General features: G+C 35.5%; 1 protein-coding gene across 3 annotated transcripts in view; it reads left to right on the forward strand.

Annotated features, from left to right (window-relative positions):
- The window catches only part of ARID2 (AT-rich interaction domain 2), a 109045-nt gene that overhangs the window by 13132 nt on the left and 71374 nt on the right, over positions 1-24539 (forward strand). Inside the window, exons 1-2 of one of the 3 annotated variants that reach the window (XM_026072419.1) lie at positions 669-809; positions 1404-1494. The exons of 1 other annotated variant lie outside the window; for it this stretch is intronic. In XM_026072419.1, the coding sequence (XP_025928204.1) occupies positions 1481-1494 (14 nt within the window). In that variant the 5' untranslated portion in view covers positions 669-809; positions 1404-1480. Of the gene's footprint in view, positions 1-668; positions 810-1391; positions 1495-24539 lie in introns of those variants that run through there. One more of the 3 variants, XM_026072420.1, reaches the window with a different exon arrangement.

The following is a 24539-nucleotide window of genomic DNA, read 5'->3' on the forward strand; positions in this document are numbered from 1 at the left end:
TATATGTATTTTATACTGATTGGTTCATGGCAGTTGACAATCCAAACTTAGCTTAAAAAGTCCATATATTTCATATAATTATTGGTGCAAAGGTACTCTTTAACATTATTTCTTATGATCGTTTTCCAAAATGTATCAAAGAACTTGTTTTTTTTTATAATTTCATCAGTATAGTGTGATCTGTAGTATTGCTGTCTTACAGCACTTGCAATATTAAAATAAATATGATTAGAATCTTTTTTTATATTCTGGAAATAATGATGGAAAGTTATAGTGAAGTAGGCACAGCGTAAATATGATTGTTCACATACCGTATAATATACAGCAGCAATATAAACATGCAGGGTTGTTAATCTGGTTGGCTTAACTGCATGAAACTTTTGAAAAGTAAGTTGTGCAGAGCTCTGCTGTAGAAGGCTGTGAAGTAGAAGCGGTTCTCGGGACTTTTTTGGCTCTGAGTTTAGTCACAGTATGTGTTTGGTATAGTTTAGGGGCTCAGAGACTTCATGTATCTCTTAACTTGGCAACCGCCTGTTGTGAAAAGGCAGCCCTCCTTACTAGGCAGCCAGTCAATGCGAGCGTACAGCTCGGAGGCACCAAGGAGCACGTGTACGGGTGAGTTGCTGGCCAGTCAGAAGACACTCACACTCTGATTAGGCAGCTTCCAGCTGGAGTTGCGTGCTAACCCTGCTTCCTGTTGGGCCAGATAACACAGCCTGCTTCTCAGCCACCCACAGGCTAAAGAAGAGGGAAGACAAGGTGTTTGGAGATATTTTAATGAGAAGGGAGAGGAGACCATCTGAGCATAGGTGAACTGAATTGCAGAGGGAATGGGTGCGAATGTAGAGAGGTCTGGGTGTATTGTTGCACTGGGTGAGAAGGAAGGAATGTGGGGATATTGATGGAGGAAACACTTTGTTAAGAAGGGTGGATGGGGTGGGTATTGCAGAAGGTAAAAGAGGGATTTTGTAATCAAATGCTGATAAGTTACCATCTTTAATGGCCAACTCCCTCATTTGAATTGGCCACAGGATGTTATTTGACTTGTGGCCCAGATGATAGGTTACTACAGAATGAAGGTTGTCATAATCTGTAAAGAGCTGAGAGATCTCTGGACTTGACTCTTGGACTACCTGCCTTCTACAGCTTAGTTTTTTTACAGTGAGGTTCTGACTTATCAGTGTAAAACTTATAGTGGTTCTTCTGAATCTTTGCTGCATGAACAGATTATTAATTTCAGTTCTGTTAGTTTATATTTTTTCATTAGCATTGAATTACCATTTTTATTCTGATTTTTAAAATGTCATCATTACAATTACTATTATTTTTATCATTATATTAACATATCATAAAGGCATAAAATTGCATATTATCAAGTATAAGATTTTATCTCTTCCTTAAAGAGCTTATGGGGAGAAAAGTCTCATCCTGAAAAATATTTCTTTATGGTGTTGCTGTACTTAAGAAAGCTAAGACGGATATGTTTGTGGAACAGTAAGTTTTTTTTTTTTTTTTTTTTTAATGCTGTTGTCACTTTGAGAAAACTAGTAGAAAAGTAATATTTATAAATATTTTATGTCTACTATATATAGAAAATAAATAGATTTTGTTATATATGCATAGCACATGAAAGACTGGATGATGTGACATAAGTTTTGTTAGCTTAAGTTTGGGGTAGCTTGCATTTGGACTATTTTTATCCCAACTCTAATACTGTGTATTTGTTAAGAATCAATTACACGATGAGAGTAAAAAATTTAACTGAGTGAACTTTCAAAACTTCAGATAACTTGAGAGAGAAGTTTTTATATCTATAAACGTGAAGATTTAGAGACCAAGTCTTTATCTTACATGTGAAAGTAAGTACAAAGTACTCCTTTTTCACAGTTTATGATCATATATGCTATGAAACAATTGCTTGTCCTGGGTCTTAGGCTTGTATAATTTGGGAATAGAACTTTTAAACTCAGCCTGCTTTAAGCAGAATGCAAAAAATGGCTGCTGTTTAAAACTGCTCCGAAGTATGGGCTGTAAGTTGTTCTGATCAAGATGGTTAGTGGACAGAGGGTAGGTGAGGTAGTCAAAGATGTGGGCAAACTGTATTTTTCATGCAACTCTGCAATTTATACAATATTTTACAGATATTATCATGCAGCTACATATTTTTTTGTTTCTGCCATGATTAGAATTATTTCTGCTGTTAAACTGATGGGTTTTTTTGGCCAAATATAATGTAAATTTGTGTTAGTTTGGCGATTGTGCTTATTGTCACTCTTTTCTGAGCTGTCAGCCACACTGATGTCTCCAGAGAATAAAAGCAATGTGTTATTTAAAAGGGGTACATCTCTCCTTTCTCTACCTCTTGCGCTACCTCAGGGCATACAGGAGGGTGGAAAAGAGCAGAGGTCATCATTCTCTTTCTTGCCTATGTACATCAGAAATTATTGCTGTTATCTTATGTAGCAGCTTGCTGTGTCCTTTTCAAGCAGACAGTACTGCTCTCCCTTGAGTGTCTGCTGGCATTGCCCCCCGATAGTGGTATAAACTCTGCTTTTAGGGTTTTGGTAGGTTTTTTGTTTGCTTGTTTTTAATTGTAAAGATCTGCTTTCATGGAGACCTGCATCAGGGTTCCACTGACTACATTAGGTGCTGAGAGACATGCTAGCAGATTCTAGTCCTGAATTGTCTAGTCCTGTTTGGTTTTGTTTTTAAAATCAACTTGGGTAAGTTATTCATTTAGGCTTACAGTTGATTTTCTGAAAAGAGTTTTTGGGGTTTTTACCCTTCTAAATTTGTGGAGGATGTCACGGATACTCAGGGAAGTCATATGATAGTCTAAGCAAGAAGAACAACACAGGCAATCTGTAGAAAAGGCTCCACACATTTAGGCAAGTAATCATTCTTGGGATTTTTTTTTCTTTTTTTTTGTTCCTCCATGCCCTCCTTTTAACTAGGTTTTACTACAGTAGATCTTGTCACTTAGATGATTTTCAGGGCTAAACAGTTGTCTTGTGTTCCTGGAAGTTATTTACAAATGGAGATAAATAGTTTTTTTTGGCAAGTGCTTAAAATGGAGCAGCAATTTAATGAAAATGATCAAATTGGTAAAAACTTCAGAAGGTCTCACAGTAGTATGTATGTGGATGCTGAATGAGGAAGAGAGAGAAAAATCAGAGGATTTTAGGAAGTTTTAAAATGAAGGTACATGATGATGAAAGAGTTTATTATTTTTGTGGTTCTTTCAAGAAAACTGAGTAGGGATATTTTGCCAGGAGTGGTCATAGAAAAGGAGAGCTTTCATAGTAACAGGTTGCCTGTATAGGAAGATATGTACAGTGTTTGCATGTACATAAATTTTATATGCATAAGGTGTTCTTGAGAGAATAGCAATGTATTGATGATGCAGGAGGCAATGATAGATAAATGCAATATGGGAAGTAAAAAAACAATTTATGAAAGGAAAGACTGAATAATGCCCGAAAACATTTCCCTTGACCATGAGAAATTCTTGTGTAATCAAGACGCTTAATCAAGCAAAATTATGAAAGTACCACAAGGATATTTGGTGAAAAAGAGTACAAATAGCATGGAGTTAATAATAACGACGCAAGAGACATATGGTTGATTATGAGCAATGTAAAATTGACAGTTAACGTTGAAAATGAAATACAGAATATAAGAAAGTGAGTATAAAATGCTGCCATTTTTAGGAATTGTTTGTGGCTTACCGTCAATAGAGGAACAAGAGAATCCTTAATACAGATTTGGACCTTTTGTCAGAGAGTGAATAGAGAGGTATTTCAAAACAAATACTGTTAAATTAGATTCTGCCAAGTCTCAAATCCTTGAGATCCTTTGGTATCTCCTACAGTGGGAACCGAAATGGTTGAGAAGAGGAGGATGAAGTCCAGGAGTCGTCTAGCAGGCCATTTGAGGCATTATTTATGTGATGTTTTGTATTTACTTCCTTATAACCAAAGTTGTTTTTATACAATTTGAATGACTTAAAAAGTCTGTCAAAGAATGCCCCACTATGTAGCTTCCATTCATTGTTTTTAGTCTTTAAGTATAACATATTGCTGTTACGGACCTCACTTAAATTTTTAGTGCTAATCAGTTCCGAGATCACAACTGTGGTGCCTGGCAATAATCCAGGTACTGATACACAAGGCAAGGGCATTTGCCCTTAGAGGAAGGAAATCCCAAGGAAGTATGCTTCTGCAAGATCACATCAGTGAGCAACAGTGCTTACCTGCTGGATGTGCCTGACATTGTTGCTTTACCTTTTTTCTGTTTGTATCTCAATCTTCATACGGCCTTTCTCTCTGCTGTTATTATCCAGGAATATGTTCATTGCTATCAGCCCTGTGTGTTGCAGTGGATGATAATTGTGAGGAGCCAAAGACTATATAGGCTCCAATATATAAATATATATATATATTTATAAAAATAAACAGAAGAATAGATGTTAATCTAAATGTAAAATGAGATCATCTGTAGGACTCATTTTTCCCTCTTAACCTTTGTCTCCAAAAATGGATACGTGTTATTGGTAAAAAGCATATGTCATACATCTTTTTGAGCAGGTGGTTGGTCTTCCACCACTTCTTTATGTATTATATTAGTGCTTCAGAATTTTAAAACTGGCTCTCAGCTGTCAACTGCCTCTTGAGATAGTCTCTGTAGCACCCTCCTTGTCTTAGTAATGGGGGTGGAAATGCAGTCTGTGTGCAGTCTCGCTGTATTCCATTTTCAGGTGCATATACTTTGACCCTCAGAGGACCTGAGGAAAACAAGGTGGTTGTCTGCAACAGTTTGGAGGTTCTGAGTCTGAACTGATACAGTTATCTAACACAGAGTTTGAGAACTGCTACCAGAAACGTTTCTCACTTTTATGGTAAAATCTTAATCTTAGAAAATATCTCAAATTCTTACTTAGTAATGCAATGCAGTATGCAAAATCAACCTTCCTCTTTGGTTGGATTTTGTTGTAAGAACACCGTGCACAAGATGTTTGTTTGAAAGGATGGCTATTTTTCTGTACTATAGTTCTCATCCTGAAGATCTCAGTCCTGTGTTCAATTTAACAAAATGTTATTTCTTACACATATTTGTAGAAGTACTCAAAAGTGGCATGTTGGAGGATTATATTTTGCAGTTGTACAGTAATGTTTTATATGTAAAAATATTTAATTTAATTACAAGAAATACTCTTTGGAAAGTGCTCTTTGCTGCAAAGTAGATGAGGGCAATGAAAGACTACTTCAGCCACATACGAATTGCATTGCGGGCTAGCTAGCTCAGCATTCCAGGTGGTTTTGTCTGTGAGCTTATATCTTAAAAGGATGGATCCAACCAGCTTTTCTCACATAGGAGCATTTTTTTCAGCTTGGAACTAGGAAGTTTTAGTATTTTCTGTCTTATTATGTTGAAGTATTTTAGAAGTTTGTATTATAATTAGGAACTTCTTTTGTACATGGTAGTAGTTGTATTTTTGTGTGGATAAACTAAAACCTACATGCCAGTGTCCTTATTAATCAGGGATACCGTTATCACCAAATTTTAGCAGGCAGTTTTCTTCTAACCTTTCTCAAGTTTGTCTTTCTCAATCTCCTGCTCCTTTTTATGTATATTCAAGACCTGATTACGTCGCTTTTTACTTATTTATAAACTTTCTCCATTGGTATCAGTCTTCATGTATTTAGTCATTTATTTCAGCACTGGAGTAGGCAAAGCTCTCATACTGAAACATAAAAAAAGATAAGCAAATCTATTTTTCTTTTACCATTCTACAAAGGAGTGGTTTACTACTACATAAAGAACAATCAGTTTTAGGCTTTACCTTACATAATTGTGTTAAGAATAAATAAAAATCTTCACCTGTAATCAAAGAGTAGTTTACTGTTTGGCCTGATTGTAATACTCCAAGTTGCTCATGAACAAAAGGAATCAGTGGCCTTCCTGCTGAAATGATGAAGAAGCTACCTAATACAGTACTTAGTACTTTCAGTGTTTTATCAGACATAATAAAGATAATAATAAAGATAGTAGAAGTCTTGAATTTACAGCCAGTATACAGCTGACGACAGTGATGACAACTGCATATCACTCATTAAAATTCCTCCCTACTTTTCCATATTTTTTTAATAAAAAATAGAGAGTAATTAAGCTTTTATGTACTGATGTTTCCATGTTACTTAGACTGCTAGTGTGTGTGTTTACCTTTTGTCTCACTAAGGTGAATAACCCTACTTCACATAGATTTTTAAATCATGGTTGTTATCTGAATAGGACAGTGAAAGGTGTCAGGATTGTTAAGTTGTATAATTAAATGTATTATTGTTTGCAGATTATGGCTAAACTTAGCACAATAGAATTTTGTCATAGTACAGTTTTGGTAAATGTGGTTCTTGCTGTAAAGTTTTTTTTGTAAGTAGGTGGGAGGGAAAGTATTCTCATTGACTCTTAAAAAAACCCTTTAAACTCTGAAACAACTTAAAACAATTTATTTATACATTTAAGATACTCTGTTTTATCACAAATAATTTCCCTTTGTTCCAAAAGTCTTATAAACACTTATTTTAGGGAGAATTTGTATCATTATGCAAAATTAAAAGGATGAAGTGTTTTGTTCTAGTTTTTTTCTTTTCTTTAATTATTCATGTTTGTGTACAGGGGTATGTTGTCTCACATTTAACCTTGTATAAAAACTGTTAGCAGTTCCTTCCTTACTTTTTCCATTATGACAAGTTCAGATACTTTTTTGTTATTCCAGAACTACTTTTGGTTGTAGCAGACTACTGCCATTTGGCAGGGTCAAAGCCTTATAGTTAGAGAAGTGCCTTCTGTTTGTCCCATTATGTTACATTCTACTTTGTCTGCATTTTAGATGGTTAAATTGACTTTCCCTCTGCCTTCTTTATTTACATTCTTCAGGTTAACTTGACAGCAGGTCAACTAAATATGAATGGCAGCTATGCCACTATCAAAAGAGCAGGAGTAACATACACCGTAGCCAGGATGATGCTTAAGTGCTGGTGGGGCCTCCGGAGTGGTTTATGGTAGGGAAAGAACTGAGCCTGGCTCTCCTGAAGGCTTTCCTAGTCTGAAATTTTTGCAATGGTGCCAGTTTGTCTTTTTCCTCTTTGAATACTGTAAACTGAGCACATGCAACAGAAGTTTCCCATCTCTTGACAAGGGGGAGGAGAAAGCTGAGCTGGGCCCCCATCTTCCTTGACTTATCTGGTGGTACTAATAGGCCATCACCTTTGTTCGAGATGATTACTTTCTACCTCTTAAGCTCTAGTGCTGTTGGAGAAATCACTGATGTACTGCTTTATATTTTCTGTTTTCCTTCTAGGAAGTAAGATTTACTAGGAGTAAATTCACATTAAAAAAAAAAAAAAAACTTCAGAATTCAGGAAATGTCAGAATTATTTACCTGATTCAGCATTTAGATGCTTTCTAAAAATGGCAGGGTAACGCTTTCCCAGCACAGTACCTAGACATGCTCTGTGTTGATGGTGGATATAAAAAGGGGTAGAAATAGCAGACTGTGTATCTAATTTCTTATGAGCTTTTGCAAACTACCAAGAGCAGTTTGTTTTGCAGTACAGTTTAAGTAGTTTTAACATGAGTATTTTTATCAGGATTTTTTCATGTGATATAAAAATGAAAAAATTCTAAATGAGAAAGTGCAGAAAATAAAAAATGGAAGACATTTATCTTACCTGTTTATTTATATAGTGTTCAGTGATGCATATTCTGAGAACCGTATTTATGTACACTGATATAAGAGGAAATTTTGTAATTTTTAATAAAGACAGTACAAAAGATGAGTATTCTTTTTTTTTGGAGATGACAGTAAAGAAAAAAAAAAAACAGTACATTTGTATGCTGACACTTGGGCTCCTCACAGGATCATCATTATAAATACTGAGAAATGGAGGAATATCTAATACCTTCTGGACAAGTTTGCAGGGAAAAAAAAGGGAGAAAGACCATCATATATTTTCTGCATTTCTGAAGTGTATTTTATAATAAGGAATATTTGCAGGAAAATAAAATCCTTGTTAAGATTAGTCTGTTGCTTTTTTTATCTAATGCCGCAATCCCTGATGATGATATCACAAATGGTTCCTGTGCAGAGTATTATGATATGGTGATTTGGGATTATGATTTCATATGAGAACGGGGAAATGGAGTGTATCATATATTTTTCACAAAACATTAGTATTGTGTGTTGGTAACTTGTGGTTTAAAAGCCATGGCAAGTTGGAACCAGCTATGCTGATTGAATAAGTTAGTCTGAGGAATTAGAATATTGTTACCTTTTCATAGTGCATTTCACTGAAAAAAATATTAATGTAAGAGTTAAAATGCTAAAATGAAGTACAACAGTTTCTAGTTTATCTTTGTAGTAGTTTGTCTACATATGACACTTTCAAAACATTTTTTATGTTTTGGGAAACATTGACTAGTGTGTTAGGAAATAATTTTCTTCTTTCTGTACTTAGCTAAGGTAATGGGAATTACTTGATTTAAGGCTTCATGATAGAACATGTATATAAATAGTTATCTTTCTGAATGCAGCAAATTAAGTAGGTTGATCTTGACTTAAACTAATAATTTTTTCCATGATAATGGAAAAAGCTGAGGCAATACTGGGAATATGAAAGTGGACACAAGTGCAATTCACTGTTTTTGGTTGAAGATCCACGAATCTGTTCCTGTGTATTTTGGGATGAATTGGTTTCATCACATAACATCATTAATATTTGGCTATAATGGAGCAGAATAGAACATCTGTCTGATTGTATTGGTATTAGTGTCAGATTATAGATAGGATGACAAATGCTGCTCGTATGTCATTTTTATGCTTCTCAGGTAGTGAGGCCACACCTGTAAGACAGAGCATCCTTCAAACTTGAAACACCTGTAGAGCTAGTTGTTCAATTATATTCAATTTCCAACACTGAAAGAAGTGTGGTTTTTCAATGACTTCCATTTCTCATTAGTCTGTGATGTGGTTTTGAATACTGCAGGTGAGGGGAAAATAAGGAAGTTCTGCAATCGTTATTTTTTTTATTTTTTAAAAGATGCTTTATAGTCATGTTACGTATATGAGATATGGTTGAAAGATGAAGTTAAAGCTGAATATTGCAGATCTTATTTAAATGTAGACATTATTAAATTGGAAAAGCTAAGCTGTATACGACTGAAATTTTAATCTAGCAAGTTAGAGCATTGTCACAGCATCTGTAACTCAGTCTCTTTCAGTGAACTTTTTATTATGGTATATGTAAGTCTTAATATAAGTTATGGCTAGTTATAGTTGTGACTAAGAAGAGAAACATTTATTTTCTAACCACTTGTTTATTCTGATTCATTAAATGTCTTTCTCAATTTAAAATATTTAACATAAACAGCAAAAAAGTTATTGTAGTGCCAATTGCAAAAGAAATGTTGTATTAATAAGAAAATAAGCAAATGTATAATTGCTACTGTAACATTCTACCAATGCTCACTCTAAACATTCAAGAAAAAATACAGAACATCTGAAAAATTAACAAATTTTTCTTGAAAGTTAAAACCAAAAATATCTTATCTCCATGATGCTGTATAAACATTAATGAATACCTTTTCCTTCTCCAAAGTGGAAGTCAAGTGCAGAAAGAAACTCTTGAATATATGGCCAGTAAAGCATTTAGACTCCGAAAATGATGCTTTGGGGTTTGTCCTTTAGATACCTTAGCTCTTGCCAAATCTAACTGATAAGAGGTAGGCCAGTTAGGTTTTGGATGTGTAAGCTGTTGTACCATTTACGCTCTGTAAGAAATGTTGTTTGTTAGCTAAGTGGCATTATTGTTTCCTGAAGTTTCCATTTATGCTTTAAGCAGTGGTGTTCAGTCTGTATCCTTATTTAAGGTTAGTTTACCTCATTTAATTTCGCATCTTCTGCAGCTAAAATAATAGTTTCATAAATACCTTATCCATTTGTACTTTCAGTATCAATCAAACTAACAATTGCTATCTAAGGGTTTATTACTGTGTGCATATGTAACTCAGACTAGTGTAGTTTCCAGCAAGTTATAGTTATTATTCTCATTTGCCTTGACACGTATAACATGACATAATATATTGACATATATATTGACAAGTGTGTATGTATGTGCGTGTATACCTGTATAAATATGTGCACGCACGTATATTTATAATGGCAGATGTTGGCAAATTCCAGCAGTGCTACAAGGTGGTTCTTTAGCACTTTCACAGTACTGGTATAAATGGTGCCTTTTCCCATATATGTTATGGTATCCTCAAACAGTGCAGTCCTTTGCATGAAGGCTGATGAAGTTTATGATTTTTTGAGCTGGGAAAGCTAGGTGTCCTGGCATTGGAGTATGTCCAGTAACAAACTTTTGCATTTGTGTCATGTATTTGTGAATTAGTCTTTACAGGTCTTTTGGGGATATTTTGGCTTGCATTCCTATGTTGGATAAACATTTTTGGAAGGATACCGTCCAACATACCAAATTCCATAGAATAAAAAACTGTGTGATTAGCTGTGTAAAGAAATGGATGATAGCATCTTGCACTATGGCAGTGTATGTTCTTTATAACCATTCAAGCTTTTGCAGGGCTTGACTACCTTAGTAATTTTTCTGTTTTTAATCAGGTATACTTTTTACATGACAGTTCACTTTGTGGTGTATGCGCTGCATATCCAAATGTATAATCTCAAACATAGTGTGTTGGACTGAACAGGGAACAGTCTGCCTACTGACTTAGACAAGGCATTGATTTGGGAGTAAGTCACAATTGCTTTGATTTACCTTTCTCTTTTTTGAAACATTTAAAAACATGATTAAAAAGCATTACAAATTAATTGATTGTTAATTATGGTGGTTCAGCGATAGACTACACATGATGAAAGAGTCCTCACTGCCTTTATCTTTAAACATTTAAAATAACCATTGTTTATTTCTCTCACTAATCCCCACTGCAACTCCCATGTCCTTTGGGCTCAAGAGACAAGGTGTTACCAGATCTGTCGTAGCAGAGTGCTCTAGGGCTCTGCTACCTGTTTTTTGTTGTGGCTTTCAGTGTTTGTTAGTTTGTTTTTTAGGGGAAGACAGTTATGAAGTGACAGTCTTCACTAGAAATGTACGATAATATAGAGGGGAAGAGTTAGGCTGTATTTATTTCTAGAAAATGTAAAACTAAGGAGGCAGTTTCAGCTACCTGTCAATGAGTGGCAACATTGGAGAAAATAATCTGGGAATAAATCAGGATCAGAGCTTCCATTGTTTGACCAGACATTTATTTCAAGAGAATTAGAAGAGAGAAACAAGTTTTACTCCAAATAATGGGTAGAAATTGCAATTTTGTGTGTGTGTGTGTGTGTGTGTGTTTTTTTTTTTTTTTTTCTAACTCATTCATTGTAGAAAATAAACTAATGAGTAACTAACATCTTATATCTTTGGTGCCTTTTGATATTTTCATTAAAGCAGTTATTTATAATTTTTATGTGCTTGCTTTTGCATGGAAAATGTGCTCAAGCATCATAGTGCTCCATCATTTTGAGCAAGTATTGAAGAACATTACACTACAATTTGTTATTGAAAGTATCTTTTTTGTTTATTGGGCATAAAGTTGAAGGTCATGGTCTTGTGTTCTTGATTCCTTTTTGTGTGTGTGTGTGTATGTGAACTGGCTTCAAAGAAAGTTCAAATAAATTTTACTAAATTGCATAGGAGTTGGGTCAGGCTTTATGAAAAATAAAGTTTTAAAATCTGATATGCTGGCAAAATTTTACCTTTGACTCTGAGTGTATAATTTAGTTAGGGTATTTTTATATTTTCACTCATATAACTAACATTCCTGCAAAATTATTTGTCTTTCTGAGCAGATACTTGGGTATCCTGTGGTTTATCTGATGGTACATGCTACGTTTTTGAAATGTAAGTTTATAATATAAGCAAGCTTCATGTTGCTTTTAAAGGTGATGGTACAAGACCTCCTTCTCTGTATTTGCACATCCTTCACCCTTGCAGACTTCCTGCTCCTTACTCTTACTTTAAGCAGGCAACAACTGCAAGTGATTGGAGAAGGCTTGGATGGCTTCTGTTAGCTTCAGGAGGCAGGCAGGTAATGGAAATCAGGATTTTCTTTTCATCCTGAGGTAGCTGCAGAGGTGTCTGAGAAGCTTCCATGCATGTTATTTGTACATATATACATGCATTGCTGCTAAATAATAGTCTTTCTATGTGGAATCTGCTGGTTACAGCTCTGAAAATACAGTACTTTTCTTCTAAAAGTGGGTGGGTATGTAATGATTGAGATACATCCTCAAGTAATAATCATCTTTATCATTTATTTGCAGAGTTGCTCCAAATGAGCTCTGGTTCCCATTGTGCAGAGTATTGTAAAGACATGCAATAAGTTTGTTCCAAAGCACTTTTAATTAAATAAGAAAAGGCAGATAAAAGGTGAGACTTGAACTAATATGCATGGATTCATCCTGTAGGTCATTTCAGGGCTATCTCTATAACCCGTGTTTTTCAGGTCTCCATTCCAAATGCTTGGATATTTGAGATGAGCTTTCTAGGGTACGCTATTGATTTAATGTATTAAAGTGTCTGCTTTTCAAGATATCTAAGTTAGTGGTAAACATAACCATGAGACAAATGACTGCACAATCATATTGTCAATAATTCTTAATAATAAAACATTAAAAATATTTTGATCTAGATTTTAATCTAGATTTCTTATATACTCTCATTTACTTATATCTCATTAGTTGCACTCTGTACTTCTGTCAAGAAAATAGTGTGCAAATTGTATGCGATGAAGTACTTTTTACTGAAGTCGTAAGTTCATACTTTCTCAGCCAGGATTTTCCTTAAAAATACACTCATGAAAGTGGAGTCTTTTGCTTCCAAAAAGACAGTAATCGAGAACTAAACGTTTCTATTTGAAGAGCCCCGAGAGCAAAAAAAGATTGTGAATACCATTTGAAAATATTATAGTAATGGATTTCCTTGATCCTGCCCTTCTCCTTTCTCTCCGGAAGAACCACAAACAAACCTACCAACTGGAATGAGGAGGACCAGAAACAATTTCAATCCCAAAGCAGGAAGTGATTGTTTTAGTAAGTCAGAAATTAGAAGGATGACTGAGAATGAAAGTAGAATTTTGGATTATAACTAGGCACTCCTGCAAGTGGCAATTCCTCTCATTTTCCTTATGAAATTCAGTTTGTTTTATTTCCTCCTTGGAAATTTCACTGATTTCTAGATCATAACTGAGCAGTTATGCTATTGTGCACTACTTAGCACCAGCCTACTTAATGGCTGTTCATGCACCTGTTGGTGTGCAAACAAAAGAACAACGTATAGTAGAGTTCTGCAAACTGCCATCCTTAACTTTCAATCAAAATACAACAAAAAGGGAAAAGAAAATTCAGACTGGGAAACATACTATGTATCAATAAATAGGTCACTTACAATTTGTATGAAATATTTCAGATGACCAGATGGTTACAGAGTTTTATCTGCATAATTTGTATTTGGTATGTAGATCTGAGCTCGTGAAATAGCTGTGAGCTGTGAATACACTATGTTCCCTTTGGGACGCCAAGTAGGATAGCCTTATAACAGAGAGCCAAACAGTGGGGGAACTCAGAACTTACTGCTTTCATGAACACCTGTGCATTGGTTTTTGTTTTGCTTTTAATTTGTCTATATTTGAAAGTGGTGTAAGCAGCATCTGGTTATTCTTATTTAGTGTGCCTATGCTGCCAAAAAATCAACAGATTCCTACTGTACTGCATTTCAGAACTAATGAAGACATAATTATATCCCTGAGCAGGAAGAAGGAATTATGCTTTGTTGAGAACTAGTCTAGAATAGAAAGAAAGTGAAAGAGCAAGAGTATTTTGAACTAAGTAAGAAAAATGGTAGCTTCTGTCAAAGATCTTGTATTTTTATTTGTTGCAGGCTGACTGAGAAAACAATAATGCAATAGTGTTTAACATATTCTTGATGAAAAATGAAGCTTGCATTTCTTCTGAAAATATGAATGGCTTATGTAGAAGCTGAGTTTTTTTCCCTTTTATACATCTATTCACCATTTTTCATGTCCTGCTTGAAACTAACCTGCTGATTTGCAGATTGTATGAAGTTTTTATAAATAAGTTGATAATTAAAAGCAGGATAGGTTCTTCATTGGCCTTGTTTGTTTGTTTTATGTATGTTTTTGAAAAAGTCTATTAAAATTGTTTGGTGTGTTTGAGACGTCATTTAGCTTCCTGAAGGGTAATTTACTCGTTTTTCTAGGGGACTTTTTTTTTTTTTTAAGTACGGGTAGAAATGCATTCAATTACTTGTCTTATTGCGGTGCTAGTGCTTGGAGTGAATGGAGTAAGTGTGCACACCGAAAGTGCAAGAGGCAGTGAGCACTGTAACAGGCTGCTCAGAACGGCTGTGGAATGTCTGTCCTTGGAGACTGTCAAAACTTGGCTGTACAGAGACTTGAACAACCCTACCTGACTTTGAAGTTAACTCTGCTTGAGCAGGCAATGGACTAGGTCACATCCAATGGTCTCTCCAAACCAAATTATTCTGTAACTCTAAGATTATATGTAATTTTATGTTAAAATATTTACAAGGTTTATGTCATCTGTCTGATCAGTCAGCAGTCCTGTATGTGCCAACACCGGTCTTATAGCTTCTTGCTGTTGTGTGTCCATTTCTTCTTTTGACAGCAGTGCAGATTGATCAGGAGGAGATGATGGAGGTAATCGCTGATAAATGTTTCATTCTCAGAATGTGCCAGCTACTGCCATTTAGATAACAAAAGTTTGACTGCTCACTCAAGATGCAGTTCCCTTCCGACTTGAAAAGGGTCATTGCCTTCCTCTGGTAATGTATCCCCATAACTTAACGTGCATTATCACTGGTCCTTGGCTAGTCAGGTTGGGTTGCTGATTGAACTGAAAGTTATATTTTGAGATTAAAAAGAAGTGGTTTTCAGTCTCGTTAGCTTACTTGGAGGTGGAAGAAGGTAGGATGGCTTGTTTAGGGTCAGTGTTCTCTGCAGTGAGTTAAAACTGATAATACAGCTGTATCTTCAGCGTGGAAATAACCACTGTGAGAAGGCATCATGTGGCACCTGTGTATTATTTTAAAACTTTTGAATAAAATAGCTTGAATGACATATAAGGAGTAAGTAATGGCTTCAGCAGATAGTACCTTTATGACTACTGATGTTCGCATGGTGACTTTCTTGTGAATTCCCTACAACCATAATTTCAATTCCTGAAAATGAAATAATTTTGCCATAATTTTCATTTGTTTATGAAGATGCAGCTTTTTTATGTGGTAACTTTTAGATGCTAGAAGAATCAAAAAGTTTGCTCCTCTTTAGTATAATGGGTGATGGGGTTGATGGTGAGTTAAATTAATTACAAAGGTATTTATTTGTTTTTTCTTTTGCATACTAAATTGCGATATTGGTTAGAGAATGAGTCTTAGAGAACCAGCATTTTGTTGCAGCTTTATAATGTTAGAGCTTTACATTTTGAATTTGGATTTCTTTCCTAAACTCAATTTAATCAAATCTGCTTTAAAACGAGAAACAAGAACATCAGAGGGACAGTTTTTACTGACCGTCCTACAGCCAAATCCATTGAAATAGTATTCATGTGTTTCACATACACTTCTTACATTTTAAGAAAGGAATCTTTAAATTACTTTGTAAATGAGCTGATACAAATAGTACACACAGATGAAAAATATAAATGTGTCCATTCATGTATTTCTCAGGCATACCTGAATTTGACCTGTTGGAGAACTGGGAATCATCTCTGTTACTGAAATAAATAAAATATCTTGAAAAATAGTAGGTTTTCTAAAAAAAATTTTTTTGGCTGTCTGAAACTACTGTTGTGGATTTGGGGATTGGGAGTCAAGATGAACTCTAAATAGAAAAGGAACGGAAGCATATGGAAAAACTGCCAAATTAAAAAAAAACTCAAACTTTTCAAAAAATAGTTTTTGTCTAAAATATTTGTAGCATAAATATGTGATGTAAACATGTAATCTCAATTGCCTGATGTTGCACTTCACAAAATTCAGCTAACTGGGAAAATATTTAATGTGATTAATAGATTCTGGGGAACATAGGCTGTTTTAGATAAAACTGAAAGTTTGGTGGTCTGAATTCATGATCTAGATGGCATAGTAGTGGCTCAGTTTGGGACAATTCAGGTAACTCTTTGCCATTAACTTTTTTTTTTTTTAATATAATGTGCACATAGACCACTATATTCTGTGTTGTACTAAATGCTGTTTTGATGTGTTTAGACTACAAGCTCATGGTGGGAATGTTCTGTTAGGCTGTAAAATGTGGGACACACTTGTGGTGCAGTACAGTTAATATTTCAATTTTAAATGTACCCTTTTTTTTTGAGTCACTAGGTGTATATGAAGATGTAAATGAGCAATGTGAGGTGATCTGTTGCAGGCTAACGATTGCCACAATGGTGGTAACTAAAAGGCAGGTCAAATTTGGCGCTTGAGGCTAGGTGGCGAGCAGGGTCCCTGCAGCAGGCCGTGGGCTAGCCAGTTCCAAGGGGTCGGCAGCTCGGCCTGGCAGGCTAGCAGCCCGAAGGAGTTAAGTGCGGAAGAGATCTTCAGCGGGTGATTGAAGGGTAACCTGTAACAGGGAAAATACAGGGTGAGACTGGCTTCGCTAAAAAGTACCTCGGTTTAAAAGCACTGAAATACTACCCCCTGCTGTTTCTGATGCAGCATTGGAATACCTAATGCTTAGCAAATGCAGTTTATACATGGACTGTTTTTAATGACTTGCTTTCTTTTTAGCATAATATAAAATATAAAACCCTGGAGTATAACATGCCTCAAAAGTAGCTGGCCTTGATTGTGACTCAGTAGCACAGGTTCTGTTTAGCGTTACACTGAAAACAGAGCTTCTGCTTGTTTTGAATGGTGAATACAGCATATTCCTCTCCAGGGTACAGCACTCTGGAGTATATAATGACTTTTCTGAGATTTTTGTAAGCAAATTCATTAATTACTTTGAATTGAAATGAATGAAGAATTGGATTAAGAGATGTAACCTTCTGTTTCAATATCTTTTTATCCTGAATTAACTTAGTAATAGATAACATGAATTATTCAAAATTTGGATGCAGCCAGAACATACTGAAATATTTTAATATAGTACTTTTGGAGAATTTATGTTGTAATTATGCTGAGATGCTCACTACTGTATATAATTGTCACAAGTCTATAGCAAAGGTTAGATAAGTAACTAAGGTTATGTTAGTTGGGACAACCTATCACATTGAAAATAATTTCACCAGTTGCTTCTGCAGTTCTCTTGCATATGTAGTTTTAGTGGTGGTAGCAAGTCAACCAGCTCTCTTTGGTAGATAAACTCCCATTTTCTGTTCTCTGGAGAGTCTGTAATTTTATGCTATCTCAGCAGCTGAAATACAGTGTCTGCTATGATTCTTCTGAACACTGATGCTCATAAGGCAGTTGACCAGTAAATGCAGATGTAGGGATTTAGGAAACAAAAATATTCCTTTCTTCAGAATTTCTTTTCTTTTACAGGAGAAAAAAACGTACTTTTAAAGGTCTAGATTGGACTACAAACTCTAAAAAACATGAACCAAAATATTGATCTCATTATATTTAGTATAACTCTCTAGGGCAGAGTTAAGGTGGTTTAATACTCATCTGTCAATTTCTGTGACTTTAAAATATATGGATTTCTGTTGTGTACGTTCCTGGTATTTCGAGTAATTGCAACAGTCCTAAAATAAAAAAAACTTTAAATTTTATTCATTTATTTCTAACTTAAGTTAAACTTTAAGCTTAACTTTAAACTTTTAATAACTTCTTAGCTCTTTTTGAATGTGATGTGTGAAATGTGATAGTATAAAAACGTATTGATTTTGGCATTAGAATGCTTCTGAAGCATTCATGGAACTTCACAAAAACCACTGTTAGGTGAATATTTTTCCCATTTTGTAGATGAGGGCAGTATACCTTGTTCCTCGGTATGCGTTGCTTATGCAAACAAATTGTGTAATGTTAAGATACTACTTGGGGAAAAAAAAAAAGGGACCCAGAGACATCAAGGGATTTTTCCTAAAGCATTTGAAGGAATCTGTGTGAGCTGGAATTAGAATTTATTCTTACTGATCTTTTCCTAATCTGACTTCTTTTATTAGTATGGCTTTTGCTGTAGGAAGACGAATGCGAAGTTCAGCACCAGGGATCAGGAAAGGTCAAACTCATGCTAACTTTGGACACTTAACCAAAAAAAATCTGAATTTCAGAGCTGTCTTATTGTTTCATAGGCTCTTGTACTGTGTTTTCTTTAATGGTACGAGATCCTATATAGTCATTTTCTTAGAATAGTTTGGGCTGACCATGGGATTTTTTTTAATAGAAAACTGAAGGAAGTTAGGTATCTCCTTTTTAAACAGGAAGCGCAGCGTGTTTCTTTTCCATAACCATCTCTAGCTTGTCTTACCTACTTGACAGTACAGTAACATGAAAAATTTATATTGATTCCAGTACACCTTTGTACCATTTTTTGGTTAGTTTTGGATTACAAAATAAGGATCGTTTTTTGTTGTTGTGGTTGTGGGATGATTTTTTTTTTTCCATGATCCAAACATTGTTCAAATGTGTTCTGAAATTTTTAGAGTTGTGAAAGTATTTTTTGCTTTCTTTACCTTGTGACACTTGCTCCCTCCATCCACCTGCATGTATTTCCTGTTAAGTGATCAGAAAGCTTAAAAGTATAATTTGAGGAACAACTGGAAGAAAAATGTTTTGTTTGGTCTACAGAAGGGAAGACTAAGAGGAGATGTGATAAGTTTTCTGGTATGTGAAAGGACTTGCTCTAACACTAAACCGTTCTCTGGTCTGTTGGAGGTGGGGCAAGGAGCAGTGGAGGGGTGATTGTAACAAGTGAAACTCAGACTGGCTGTTGTAGAAAGTGTTGTAACATTAACAGTGGCTACTCTATTGTAGAGAATTTGTGGAGTCTCTATCAGTGGCGTTTTTGAAACAGATTGGATTAACATCTCCCAAGGAGGGGTCTCTTCAGATTGGTACCCACAAACAGTCTTGGGGCCAGATCATGGAGAAGATACGTTTTCAAAACTCTTTCCAGACCTGTTTTCTAGGATTTCTGTTCTTTGGCTCATGTCCCAGCTTTTCTAAAACTCTGTGGATATCAGTGGTTAAATAAAGTGATGTGCATTCGTTGGAAACAAGCTATGTTAAGGAGATATTAAAAGCCCTTTTTTTGGGGGGAGTGTCTCTAGAATTGTTTCATTTTACACAGAAAACCATTAGCAGATATTTAAGTCTCTATCTGTATAATACACGTGTGTGGGTTTTTTTTCTCTCTCCTTTTTAAGTTGGAAATAACTTTTTATTGTCAGAATGTTCCAAAATGTTCTTATGCTTTGTTAATTAAGATAACCAGTAGTAATAAATATTATTGTATGATAGTACTAGCTCATTAAAGTACAATACTTTCTTTAAAATAAAAAGTATGACAGTATCAGCTTATTCACACTGTGGTGTTTTCTACAATTGATTGCATAGTCCATAGGTATTATATCCTCAGCATTTTAAGAAAAAAGATGGTGGTTAGTTATATTGAACTCAGATCAGTAGTGGGAGAACTACAGGGTTGCCTACCCAGCAGTCATAACTGTTAAAATGCTTATTGAACTTGCAGTATGAAATTTTAAGTGGAAGGCTGGATGCATGGGAAACATCAATTTGGTGTGAAAAAGAGTGCTACTTATTACTAGTCTTCCGCTGTGTTTAGAAAACATATGCTTATTTGCACCTGAAATTTGCCCAAGTAGATGTTTCAGCTTTTAGAATAATTATTCCAGTAAAGTTCTGAGAGTAAATACAGTTTGTATCTGCATTAACATACAACGTTATTAACCAATTTTAATTCTGTTTTGCTACCACTGATGCAACTTCTGAATGGTGCCAATTTCCTATGCCTCCTTTGACACATCACGAGCATTTTTTTAAGTGATCGGACTAGTAAGACCAGCGCTGCCTGAATTAAATTGGAGTTCTTGCTGGTACTGTCACAAGTGATGATCCGTGACTGCAGTGATAAGTCTGAAAGATGCAAGTATAGGCAAGGCTAAGAAGAGATTTTCACAATTAGTAGACAGGAAGTTAGAAGTTCAAACTTGCTCTGAGGGTAGCAGGAATACTATTTGGGAAATCAGGAATAGACTTTTTAAGTTAGTGCAGTCTTCATATCAGCTATATAAATGCTGTTAATTTCTGCAGTGACTATTGTGAAAAACAAACGTGCAAAATGTGGTTATAAGACAAATGTAGCACTGCTCTTTGTTTTGTATCATTTTTGCATTTGAAAATGTGGCTGTTAAAATTGTGATAGTATATTGCATGTGATGACCTCAGACTATTTTTTCCATTATTGGCAGTTGGCAGTACAATATATGAGTGTGGCGTATTAGCTTAAATTACCGTTATCTTAGAAAAGATCCATTGCTTGAGTTGCAGGCAAACTGAAGTTAAATGGATTCTAGCCTCTTGCTCCATGAATGTTTTTTTTACGTCTGCCTCTCAATTTAGTGGTAGCTCATGCATGCATAACTGGTCATCTAACTTGTCCGCTCTGTCAGTCATGAATATATTTCTTGTGCTGAGACTAAATACAGTTTCAGTAAATATTAGTCCAAGCAGGTAATGCAATTATTTGTTTTCCATAGAGAATGTATGGAAACATATATGTGATTGTTAATTCCTGGATTCTTTCAACAGAATGTTATTAGTCTGGTTTTATGATGAATGTTTTTCATGTGATTTCACTGCCTCTCTGTCCTCTCCAATAACTTCAGAACCTGTTGGCCAGTTTCAGCCATCTTTAATGGAAAGAAGTGAGTCTTAAATTCCAGCAACTACTTTGAAAATTGACAGCTAGATACAGCAATGAGGGAGGGTTAGGGACACCCCAGCCTGCATCCGTTGTGAGTGAAGTGGCTTTTTGACCAGTCAGCCCATGCATCCCAGCCTGTACCTGTAGCACATCTGGCCCCCCTTCCCCGGGCAGTTGGAGAGGTGAGTACCCGGGAGCTGGGACTGCTCTGCAGATTGGTAGTGGACACAGCCTGGAGAAAGCAGTAGCTATTAAGTGTGTGAAATGGAGGGTTGAGGAGAATTTGGAGTGTGCTGGGCTATTGTGATAAGATCCTGGTTTTGCCTGGGCTAAAGGAAGGAGTCAATATACTGAGGGAATGAGAGTGGGATGAAACACAAACCCATGCTTCGTTATTTCCATTTCTCATAGAGCAATTCTAAAAGCATTTTGTTCTCTGTTTCTTCCCTTGCTGAGCTATTTGGGTTTTTGTTTTGTTGGGGCTGGGTGGGCAGGTTTACTAAACTGCTGGGGTTAAAGTACTGAAACAAAATTACAAAAAATTATCTGTCCTACTTTTTGGTGTCACGTGGTATAAATATAGAGATGTGTTATACTTTCTTAGTTCTAAATATTTGGTTTTGTATTTTGAAATGCCATGAGTAACTGACACGTGAAACCAAAGAACTATTAAAATTCAAGTAGCCATACTTGAAAAGCTTTTCCTTTTGCATAGCAAAATTTTTTTTGTTTTTTTGCTACAAAACCTAGATTTTAAGCAAAAACTTAAACTCCACTGCTTTACCAGCTAGATACTACAGCAAATTAACAAGTCTTCCAGCAGAGTGCAGTCTTTTCTAAGGATTTATAACACCTCCAGCTAAATGTCTGCATTTTGCATGTAAATATTTTCTACTGCAGCTATTGCAGGCAGACAGTTCATTTTTCAGTATGCGTTTGGCTGCTTAATTGTGTTTTCTAATCATGTTTAACACCTGAGACAAAATTAGATTGGATCAATTTAGTGATAAAGTAATGTAGAATCATCAGAATCTAAAAGGGAAAAAAACCTAGGTCTGTCTCACTTTTCTTTATTCTCCAGAATGAAATCTTTTCCCCCACCCTTTCTCATTCATTAAATAAATTCAGTGTTGCCTTGTGTCTGTACTTAGATTCAGGCAATGGTACTATAGGAGTGAACTTTTCCATTCAAGTTAATAGGGTGTTAACATCAAAGCTTAATTGTGAGTATTTAAATTCTTTACACTTCTGAATGGCTAGTCAAAATACAGCCGCCCAGCTCCTATGGCTGGCATTTAAGTAGCATTCTTTCAACCGTGGGTAGAGGCACAAGTCATAGGATGAAAGCTGATCCATTTGCTGTGTCTGCAATAAAAATATTTTAAGCTGTTGTTATTTTTTCTTCATATATATATATATACCAACCTAGCATGACTTGTATTATTTAGTCATCCTGATTCTGTTCCCTATGAGTTATAAATGGTAATGCTCTATAGTTTGTAATGTAATAGAAGAATGTTTGTAATTCAGCTTGCCTATAGTGATTAGGTAGCAACAACTGCTGTAGCCAAAGGCTGTTTGTTCAAAAGTTTAGATATTCTGTTTTATATTTGCTGTACAGATTTTTCTCCTTTCACCTGTTAGAGGGTGACAGGAATCATTTGTGCCATGAGTCAGACTTACTATCCCCCAATCCAGTTCAGTTCCTTTTAGGACAATTCTGTGTATCAGCAAGGGCGTTTTTGTGTTTTAGCATCACATCTGATATTTCAAAAATTCCATTCTTTTTGGCTACTGGATATTATTGTTTGCTTAAAGAAGTACAGTGTTATTTTGATTGACTGGATGAAAAGTGGTGTGCCATTTATACTATGGGCATCTGCATTATGAATGTAGATTCACAATGATTAAATGTGCATCTACATTGTGAATATTTTACCTGTTTTCTCAGGTGTAAAACAGATGCCTCAACACTTTTAACAGCATAATTTCTACCACTTGCTGCACAGAGATGTTTTCAGCACTTAAAACTGGATTCTGTGAAATATGGCTTGTGCCCAGCACATTATAACAAACAGAACTTATGGTAGTACTTGAAAACCAAATACTGAGTTTCTGCTCCTGACGAGACGGTAGTATGGGGACATCAAGGGTGACAAGGGATCGAAATAATTTCATCAATTAACTTTTTTTTTTTATAATTCAAAGATCTTTATTAAACATTTGAAAATAAAACAAACATTTTTTTTTTTTTTATCTAGGGAAGAGTTACCCAAAAGTGATGAGGTATCGATGGGGTTTCAATTTGGTTTCTATTTGAATGGTTTTGATTAGGCAATGGTACTATATGAGTGAACTTTTCTGTTCAGGTTAATAGGGTGTTAACATCAAAGCTTAATTGTGAGTATTTAATTTTTTTTACCCCAAATTCACCACTGGTGAAGGAATGAGCTCCTGTGTATTTCTGCTCACAGCTGTGAGCTCCCACCACTTATTTTATACTGGCTCTGGCATTTTTGATGTTTTCCAAAGATTTGATTAAGTTTATTAATGAGGAAGAAAACTAATCCAGGAAGGAAAGAAAAGGCAGGGTATTTTGCCAGAGCTTTCAGTGGGTTGGGTTGACCTGGAGAATAGTTAGAGCGTCAGACCATTATAAAGGATGGGGCAGTATAGCATGGCTGGGAGTCAGAGTGGAAGATGACAATGATTTGTTAGAGTGGATAGTCTAGAAAGTTTAACTTCATTCTAACATGAGCTGCTGTTCCAGGACAGCGTAACTTCATCTAACTTCTGGCTGTTACAGTCGCAGCCTCCTCTGTGCTGGCTTCAGTGCTCTTCTGACCCCAAATTCAGCTGCTTCAGTCACTATATTATGAAGAAACTTCTGTGTATGCACACACACATGCGCATGCAGTTTTACTTGTGTATACACACACACAGATTTTCTTTCTATCTGTTTTCTGCCACCTTCGTGTGTTGAAATGGCTTGGCAAAGGGTCAGACAAACACCAGAGGGAGCAGTAATGCTTTGCCAGGGGAAAGTATCAGTCTAGCAGCCGCAGTTAGATCTGCTTAGTCTGCTGTGGAACCACATTCCCCGGTCTTAGTAAGTAAAAAGGTAGGGAAAAAAGCCCAGTCATCTTGCTGTGTGGGTTTCTGCACCCAGAATGTTTGTATTTATGCTTGAATTCCAATTCAGGAATCCGGTTCCAGTTCAGGAATTTTAACAGCTCTATATTCTTTAGAACAACTGATTAAGGAAGTATTTGCTTGTTGCACTTTTTTTTTTTTAATCAAATATACACTCTGGATTAGCCATGGTTTTAATGAATTATTTTTGAAGAACATACAATTTTTTTTTTTTTAAGAGTGTAGTAGATAACTTCATTAACTACTGACATCTCAATACTTTTTCATTAGGGAAAATACGTGGTTTTGCTACACTTTTAGCCATCAGGTAATAATTGAACCAAGGTAAAACTGAAGATAAAACAGTCAGTGATTTTATTTATTATTTATTTATTTTAAGGCTAGTTACTGGGTTGATA

Source organism: Apteryx rowi, unplaced genomic scaffold (assembly GCF_003343035.1).
Source record: "Apteryx rowi isolate R43461 unplaced genomic scaffold, aptRow1 scaffold_341, whole genome shotgun sequence".
NCBI lineage: Eukaryota > Metazoa > Chordata > Aves > Apterygiformes > Apterygidae > Apteryx > Apteryx rowi.